A 9,938-nucleotide genomic window follows, 5' to 3' on the forward strand; every position below is an offset into this window, starting at 1 on the left:
TAATGTATTTCCATTAAGAGGACACTCTTAATGTTTTGGACTTAATAACTGTGTTTTTCCATATTAATTGAAAAATCCTTTAACCAACTAGCCACACAAATTCAGTACATTGTGCTTTGTGTCATGATATCGTATATTCACAAATTTCAAGAAGAAAGCAAGTTTAAGATTGGAGATTAGATTTAACAGATTAAAGTGATTTTTTTGCAGTGCTGGAACCTTGAACTGGTATTAAACAACTTTAGTACATTCTCCATATCTCTTTATTTCTTATGAACTGCTCCTAACCTTGGTAATAGAACCAAAATTTGGCTCTCACTTTGCCAGTCGTGCAAGGCATTAATTTGTATGCAAGCCATAACAAGTCTCATTATGGCAATAAAGTTCCTTTATAGCAATAACTGCTTGTGGGAGTTTGTATTGGGTTCCAATAATGTAACATGAAAACAATCTGTAGCTCTTCCAGTGAAGAGAAACACTAAAAGACTTCACAGAAATATCTAAAACATCTAAAAGCAGCACATGTATTGACGTGTCAAAGATGAGTTGAGGCAAGAGTCTGGTGGAATACTTTATGTCTCCTTTATGTCTTATCAGAAACCCCGATCAAACATCAGCCTCTCATTTTAGGACCAACGTGTTTTTTTTGTTTGTTTGTTGTTGTTTTTTTCATAAGACATAATTTCACTCCCCACTTTTCATAATACTCCTGCTTTTTGTTGGCTGAGCTCCAAAGCTTTTTATTTTTATGTTACACTTTTATTAACAATAATTTTTAGAAGCTGAGGGCTGATTTCAGTCCCTGGGCCTTGTGGGTTCAAATAACAAAGATGAATTTTAGTTTTGGGGTATACATGTAAAATTACTTTCCTAGTGAAATTAGCATTAATGTTAAGCATTACTAAACACTGACACAGGAAATAGGTTTATGTGTATTTGTAACTATGCCCCTGGCCATGTTCTAGCCAAAGCTATCAAACAGCAAATTGACTTTAGGTTACTCATTAGGCTAAAGTAATTGGCCAGCAGAAAACAAGAAACTTTGGTGTTACTCTGGAAACATTTGTCCCTCATCAACAATTTCCATCTGGGAAAGGCCACACAAATGTTTATTCTTGCTTCACCTGTCATGATCTTGTTTTGCTTCTTCATGTCTTCACTTCTTTGACCACAAGGATTCAAGTTCCTTTCCTTTTTCTATTCATAAATTATAAGTATGATCCTCTATTTCTCCAGATTTTGGTTCCCAACCTTCTCATGACACTGATTCTTCTTTTGTCTTCTTTGTTTAGCAAGTAGTGCTATAGCAGTCTTGAGCCAGTGTTTGGTTTGTCTGTTCAGGGCTACTGTAGAAACATAGCGGCGCAACATGGTGGTCTCCATGAAAGGGGGCCTGCTCCCTATGTAAATATAAAATGCTTCTAAATGCTTCTAAATGTAAAAAATGCAGAAATTCATATTTTCAGGGGATTACACATTCATGAAAACTTAACTGTGAATACTATATCTCATTTCTGCTGAGAGATCCCTCTAAATCTTACACACTGCATTTTTCAGGTGTGTTCACACTATTGCTTTTTGCATGCGCCTCTTCACTGTCGGGTATGTTATGTGCTGCAACAGTGCCGTGCATTTATAGAGCATGGAATGGGGGGATGCCTTGACTCCAGCTGTGCTCACTTTTCTGGGCAAAGCCAATCATTTTAATCAACACTTGAACAGACAAAAAACTAATTGGCCCACTTCTGTCTCTGATTTTACCAAACTGTACAATAGCAAATTATTTATATCAACACCAAAGGCAGACTATATTTGATTGGTGAAATATTGTCATACATATCCAACTATCAACTGTAAAAACACTGTCTGGGTCAAATGTAGCAATCTTTTTTTTTTTTTTTTTTTTTTACATGTACAAAAATGTATTGCAAATGTTTACTGCAGCATGCACAGGAGTTTTGGAAGGCTAATTACTGCACCAGTCTGTCACAGGGCGAACATGTAGACAGAAAACCACACACACTCACATTCACTCCTACGGGCAATTTAGAGTCACCAGTCAACCTAAGCTGCATGCCTTTGGACTGTGGGAGGAAGCCGGAGTACTCGGAGAGAACCCACGCAGGCACAGGGAGAACATGCAAACTCTTTGTTTATATTTTATAGTGACACTCACTCCTAAAAAGACCCTGAGTAACAACAATAGGGAAAATTCATTGTCAGCATGAATTTGGGTGGTTTTGTAATGGCTAATATATGTGAACTTGGCCTTAACTAATCTTATGTTAGGCTATGTAATAAATGTACAGTAGGTTATTGTCATTTGCATACATCTTCTGTTTCTGACATCAAATCATTGCAGAAATATGCAAAAATGATTTGGAGTCACAAAGCGCTAAAAGCTCAGGGACCTTTAGCCACTGAGTCAGTTAGCAGTTTGTGGCCCTTAACCAAAAACAATAAAAAAAAGACGCCATGGGCAATGTCTATAGTGTGTACTAAATAGGTTACAGAATGGCCTCAGAGTTGCAAGATACTTTATGTAAATCTGAAATCTTAGTATTACTGACTATAAAACCTAAGACAAAGCAGAGACACAATATTTCAGCCATACTCCATTACCATAATTATTATTTTTTTATATTAGTGATTGAAATAAGACAGACATATTAGATAACATTTTAAAATTACAGTTAGAATGTGAAACAAGATATTCATTGTCACATTCAGTCTGACAAAAACAGACAATCCTCAGTTCCCATAGCCAAGGCAGTAGTTTTGAAATATTTCCCTCCTCTGTCACTGTGTCTCCTCCAGACTGTATTTGTCATAACATATCGAGCTCCTGATAATCCAGAGTACAAAGACTTTCAGAAGAGACTCCATGCCAGAGCTCAGAGGGATTTTGGTGTGCATTTAGAACCATCACTGGTAAGTTTTAGTTAATGAAAACTTCACAACCTTGCTAATCATTGCTAGGATATCCTGCAAAGATCAATTCCCACTGTGGTGTGAAATTATCATGATGGTATTTACAATCACGTTAGCATTAAATAGCTTTTCTTTTATTACTGCTCTTATCTCAGGCATTGAGTATGTTTCATAAAAGTACTTAAGACTGTACTTATTGTGCTTGTTGGTGTTTGGCAATTTCATGTGTAAAACAGTGCAATTTAATGCTTAAACTGCTTAAACTGTTACAGATGGACTACATTGCTGGCAGCTTCTATGATGGTTTCGTACTCTATGCAAAGGCCTTGGAGGAGACGCTGTTGGACGGTGGAGCCCAGAATGATGGCATTGACATCACAACGAGGATGCAGAATCGCCGATTCTGGGGTGAGCAAACGTCTGTAATGTGCTTCAGCTATTACAAACAGCTTCACATATAACAGCAGGTCTACAAACCCTTGAGAAGTTTTGAAAAATAAATGTTTGACTTTGGCAGTCACATTTTTACTGTAAACCTGTTGGATGTACATGTGTGATCTCATGCAAAATGTATATTTTGCTCATGGCTGCTTCTCAGATGACAAGCAAAGGTGTTCTTCAATAAACATGCAGAGAGGCCAAGTGAATCAGCTGCTCAATATTGGAAAGCACAGTTGATCCCAAAATGTGATTAAACATGCTGTTTCAACACAGTAATTATTCAACTGTTATTCAATAAGCCGCCAGTTAATAGTCTGTTTGATGCTTGATATGGGTGCTCTCACACTTCCTTGTTTATTATGGTGCATCATACTGGAAGAAGCAGAACAATGGGATTTTGTTACTTCAGTCTAAAGGTGTAGGTGGTCTCATATAGCGCTTTTCTATGCACCGCAGCACACTCAAAGCGCTTTCACACTATTTGGCCATTCACCCATTCGCACTCCCAAATTCACACACCAGTGACATCACTGGGAGTTCAGTGTCTTGCTCAAGGACACTTTGACACGTGGAGTGGACAAGCAGAGAACCAAACCACTAATTTTCTGGAGTGTGACAGCACCCATATCAAGCATCAAATAGACTATTAACTGGCGGCTTTTAGGAGATGACCCGTTCTTCCTCCTGAGCCACAGCCACCCCAGCATCATGGGAAAATTTATGTATTATTGAGAAGGTATTATTGTGGGTGTGTTCATAGTGTTTATTGTAACATACAGTATGTATGGGAATGTAAAACCTTCTCCAGTGTCTGTTTAAAATAATAAATGTGCTACAGAATCATCCTAAACACAACATAACATCACTGGTAAAAATACTGTAGTGATAGGAAGTGACAAAGAATCCATGTTTATGAAACAAACACTTGATGTCACAGAAGAACTCCAGTGCAATGGTCTAAATGTCAATGGTAGCAGATGAAATGAGCACATTTGACTTATGGACCGTATATGTCGTTACACACTGAATCACACCTTTATTGTGGATATTATCTGTTTTTAGGAGTGACGGGACTTGTTACCACTGACCACAAAAATGCCAGGGATGTAGATGTCAGCCTGTGGGCGATGACCAACCAGGAGACAGGAGAGTACAGGGTACGTAAGGCATTTACTGTGCTGCCACTGATTCGCTTTGTGTTTAATGTGTCTGTGAATGTCAGCAGGTTGATATGGGGAGTACTAGATGACTGAACGGGCATTTTGACAGGGCCTATTCCTTTAAAGCTCCTGTTTAGTTTTCTACTGTGTTTCTGTGCAAAATAGAAGGTTTGGGACAGGATTTAATGTTGGCAAGGAATTGATTTAAAACAGAATCCAGTGGGTCAAAGGCTGCTTCAAAGTAAACACTGGTGTTTTCTTTTGCTGCTGGTAGTGATCACACACACATCCTGACTCCTGATTAAGGTAGAGAGCAGAGAGGTTGGCTGAATGCACCAAAATCTGTTACTGGATTGAATTTTCATAAATGTCCTGGAGTGAAATTTTGGACAGGAAAATTTTGATGAATTCAATGCACCTAGGGGCACAGACATTGTCAATGAGAACTGAGGCAGTTTATAAACACATTTGGCATAGAGACGTTTGTTGGACATGGGGAAGGAGGGGCTCAGTACACCCTTTTCTTATATACTGTTCTAACAGTTATTAGCATGATTATCTTTTCTTTTGTCTTTTTATTCTTACGTTTTTCAGTTGATTGATACTGCATCTACCTGAGTTTGACAACCACTTTGTTTTCTACAACCCCTTTTTTACATTTTTTCACTTAAAAAAAGCCAGAGTCCTCAAACATTTCATTTTGTTGTTTAAACATTAAGTAAGCTGTACAAGCACTTTTCTTTTTGCTGCCCATAGGGGTTGGTGAAACGAGTTTTGTATGCAGGGTTTGCCCTATGTTTTCAGATGGCTTAGGCGCTTTTTAAGGTATTTAAATTATTCGTAGGAAATTCTAACTTTTCTTTATATAACATTATTTAACATAACTTAACTAATTCAGGACCTGTTTGCTATGTTAGCAATTTTTTTATTGTAAAATAAGCTACATTCTGCTGTCACTATTGTTCACAAGAATTACTCCCCAGCAAAGTTAAAGCCTGCTTCATGTATTCTTTGTGGAGGCTAATGTTACTGATGACTGTCCTGAGTTGATGGTACAGAGAAATATCAAATCAGCTGTTTGATTAGCTTGGTGATGCTGCTAGTCACACGAATGTTTGTTGATTGACAGGTCGTTCCTGTTGCCAGCTTACATTTCATTTTGAGATCAAGTCACCTCTCTGTTATTCTATAGTCTATGTAACTCAGTTGTTTTTCCATTCATTCTGATATTTCACGTTTTTACATTCCTTCCTATGGCAGGGAAAACCCTGGTATGTAAATATACATGAAGAAAATCAACTGCAAATGTTATATAAACACAAGCAGCCATACAAGAACTCTGATATACTGTATGGTTTTGATTAAATCAGTAAGTATTTAAAGAAATACTAAGTAGAGAAGGAGACAAATCTGACCAGACATTTGATGCCAGCTTTGAGTACTTGACAGGTTTTTGATACTCAGTGCTATAGGCACATTTTTGTTGCTACCACAAAAGTACTGAGGTTTGATACCCAACCCTAATAGCAGACCAATCTGGGACACACAAAAAGTTAGGCTGTTTTTAAATTTCATTATAACTTTTTAAACTGTTTTCTTTGATTTGTTATGTGGTACATTTCCTAAAATAAATTACAAACATGTTGGTGCCCATAAATACTGCCACGATTACATTAGAGTTAATAATATGCAACAATGCTTGTCTCCTATAAAACCATTTTTGTTATCAACGATTTTGGTGTACAGGTTATAGCACAAAAATAATGGTGCGGACTGAGAACAACACAGGACTAATTCACTTAATGTGTCTGTAATTATTGTAACAACAGTTTTCTCAAAGATGTTTTCAACATTATTAGTTATGAGTCATTTAAAACTTCAGCCTGCCAGGATCCTGACTCCTCTAATGACAAGATACATAAAACCTCAAATTTCCCTCACAGTACGATGAAAATATTTGTGTATGTTATACTCAGCAAACACTGCTGTGAGTTGCTCCACTGTGTTTCTTTTTTTCCTGTGAGGGGAGAAGAAGTGAGTTGGCTACATCTGACTTCACTTAGAATTTCATGGCAGTCCTCAGAGGCTGTCAGTGTGACTTCCTGATCTCATTTATCCTCAGCTTTTAATTGGTTGATTCATATGACTGATTGACCTGAGAAGCAGCAGCCTGGTTGAAAACATCTCTGGTCAATTTCATCTTTCATGCCCTCTGACTGATGAATATGTTGTGTAGTGGATTGTGTATGATTTTTTAAATTACAATATTCATCCATCTGATGACTCAGACTGAAATATTTTGATGGATGGCTAATACATATATTTTACAATCTTAGTGCTTTTCATGTAAAGTGAAGTAACTGTTCCTTTTTCAATAATCTGATAAATTCACAACTATGTTGCTTATATTGTGTTGTTTTTATTTTGTTATATTACTGACAAATTACAGTAGAAAACATTACTGAGTTGTTTCACAATGGATATACAGTGTTTGTACATGTACTCTATAGATAAGCATTTTCTCTTCAGTGTAATATTTATTAAGTTCTACAGCTGTATTTTCCTTATTTGCCGTCCTTAGGTAATTTTCCTCAGCTACATGTCTAGTTTTTTGTGCATTGGGTGTGTTTGGTATTTTCCTGCCATGAATGAATACACTGTGGTGGGAGGAGAAGCGCAGTTGAGGCTGTGTATGTGCTAATTAGGCAGCGTGGTGCAGTTTTGGTGCTCGTTTTGGCATGAAATAAGGATAACAATAGCAATTGCTCAGACCACTTCTTATGGCTGTCACAGCTTTACTGGCAATTTTCATGACAGGTATACATCCTGGGAAGCACGAGATCAGGTACTCAGATGTATTTTAAAGGACACACCAACTTAACAGTCACCCTTAAATTCACCACTGACCTGCTGGGATTCACTCTGAATAATTTGTTGTATCATGAAGATGATTTTTAAAGAAGATAAATAAACTGGTCCTCAGTATGTGGCTCTAGATATGAACATGGTCAAACAGTGTTGGCGCACGTCAGGATGCACCAACTTAGAAGACTCAGCCAGAGGTGGCCTGCAGCCAGTGCTAGGGAGTCCATGTTAAAAATTACACATAATAACACACGAAAGCAGCTCATGAGCCAAGATAAACAACAAACACCATGCAGACATCTCCATTAATCCTGTTACACAGCAGGTAAAATAGGCCTCACTGGGGCCGCTGTCGCTGTTAAGTTGTTAGTTTCTTCAGACGAACAAGTTTCACATAGACGTAACTTCGTTACTACCACGGGGATATATGCTGTGTCTGTTTATGCGTTTTATGGCAGTTTGATCAGCTTTGAAAGCAGCTGGAAGTGGAGATAAAGTGGGCGACACATCCACTGGCTGTGCACTCTGGTGGACCGCAGACAGTTTCACCACAAACACAGAGATTACAATATGATTGTATTGTATTATATTACATACAGCCAAATGTTTATAAGGTTACATGTGAGACCCCCCCGATTTCACACACTGGATGCAGCTGTGAGTAAATACCACTATATGATTGCTGCTGGTTACAGGACCAGAGACTTTCTCTCTTCCATGCACAAATGCTGGTCAGTGATATTAGCGGACTGCTGGGTGAATATTCATGTGCAGAACTTTTACATTTGTCACTGTCAGTTTAGGAATGGAGTACATAACTGGCAGGAGAAGAAGACACAGGGAAATCTTTCCTCTCATATGTTTCCATGTCCTGACATCAGTGACATCAGTCAGTCAGGTTTCTGTCCTGCTCTTTAAAGGAGATGAAAGGACCTGTTTTGATTGAACAGAACTAAAGCCAGCCCAAACTCCACCTGCTCACAATGTATTCCAATTGCAAAAAATTGTTGAACAAGCCCAAATTCACCGTGCACCTACATTACCCACAATGCATTGCAATTGTTGACAATTTGGTCAGAGTTTGGGGGGGGTGGGGGGGTATTGTGTTGCACTAATAACAGCTAATTGTAGCCTTGAGCCTCTAGACTTAACGTGTGAAGAGGAGGTCTGGTACGCTTGCTTCTAAGTCCACACCCCTCCGAGATTTTTTTATGGCCTCTGTGTTGGCAACAGCCATGTTTTGGGTTGTATGTACATCCATCTGGCTCGTTCTCTTGAACATACATATTGTCGACACATTTGTTTTGCTGCACTTAAAGAAGCTGCATTGTCTTATTTGCAGACTTGAAGATATTAGAGCTATTAAGATTAACACAGAATTTTTGGGAGTTCAACGAAGCATAGCCTGTTACCTGGAATACTGCAACTATTTCAGACTGCACAGCCTCTGCCCCTTCATCCATCACATTCTGCATAGTTTTGGTGACCCTCTGTAGGGGTGACAGCCGTCAGGGGTTTAGCAGAGAGGACACAACATGCTGGCAGCAGTGGAAAACAAAAACTCCCCAAGCTAATCAGAAACCGAGGAGTTGTGTTTAACAGCGGGGCAACAGACTGACATTACATCAAACTTAGAATTTTTTATCTATTCTAAAAGTGAAAAGATGTTTTGCTGCCTTTTTATTTTTTATTAGTTAATGTTAGCTCGCAACACAACTGTACTGTTGCAAGGCCACCTGGCAGCTTTTATGGATGAATGTTTTTGGGTTTGTTTGTTTTTTGCATTTTATTCAATGCATGAGTTGATGCTGTGAATCAATCAACAACCATTCAATTTTAAAATGACAAAATAAACCATTGCATTACTGATGATAGGATCTTTAAGCTCTTACAAAAATGTGTATAAATTTCAACTGGATTATGCAAATATTGTTTCTATTCTATTATTTTATTCTATTATAACACATTCAATTATATTTATTTGAATTCCTGTAAAATAGTGCTTTCCTCTGTGTTTTCAGCCTGTTGCCTACTACAATGGAACTATCAAAGAGATTATTTGGTCCCAGCAAGAAAAGATCCACTGGCCCAGTGGAGGCCCACCGCTGGATAACCCCCCCTGTGTGTTTTCTAATGACGACCCCTCCTGTAATGATGGTATGGCAACTCTACCTCCACCACCACAGTACAACACTGCTCTGAGTTAAATTTGCTACAAATGATTATACTTGCTTCTGAAGCGAGGTATTTTTTTTAGAAACAAGCAATATCAGGTTGACTAATAGACAGTGATATCAGGAAGCTGCATGAAAGGAATTATGACAAGGAAGTTCATGCACAGCATTGACATCGAGTAAAAATTTTCCCCACCTAATGGCAGAAAATGTGTTTCTTGACTTAGGAGAAGATTGAATCAGTCATCAGATGGATATTAGAGAGCACTGATGCTTTGTTTATATTATCACTGTCATCTATACTGGGCCTGTGATATTTTCAGATTGATGCCACAGTGATAAATGTGTTGTTTTTCTTCAGTTTCTT

At 38.1% G+C, this 9,938-nt stretch overlaps 1 protein-coding gene across 1 annotated transcript in view; it reads left to right on the forward strand.

Annotated features, from left to right (window-relative positions):
- The window catches only part of npr2 (natriuretic peptide receptor 2), a 58,196-nt gene that overhangs the window by 11,260 nt on the left and 36,998 nt on the right, over window positions 1–9,938 (forward strand). Inside the window, exons 3-6 of the mRNA XM_020615123.1 lie at window positions 2,818–2,931; window positions 3,204–3,339; window positions 4,435–4,529; window positions 9,419–9,554. Coding sequence (XP_020470779.1) covers window positions 2,818–2,931; window positions 3,204–3,339; window positions 4,435–4,529; window positions 9,419–9,554 — 481 coding nt within the window. The remainder of the gene's footprint in view (window positions 1–2,817; window positions 2,932–3,203; window positions 3,340–4,434; window positions 4,530–9,418; window positions 9,555–9,938) is intronic.

This window comes from Monopterus albus, unplaced genomic scaffold (genome assembly GCF_001952655.1).
Source record: "Monopterus albus unplaced genomic scaffold, M_albus_1.0 scaffold158.1, whole genome shotgun sequence".
Lineage (NCBI taxonomy): Eukaryota > Metazoa > Chordata > Actinopteri > Synbranchiformes > Synbranchidae > Monopterus > Monopterus albus.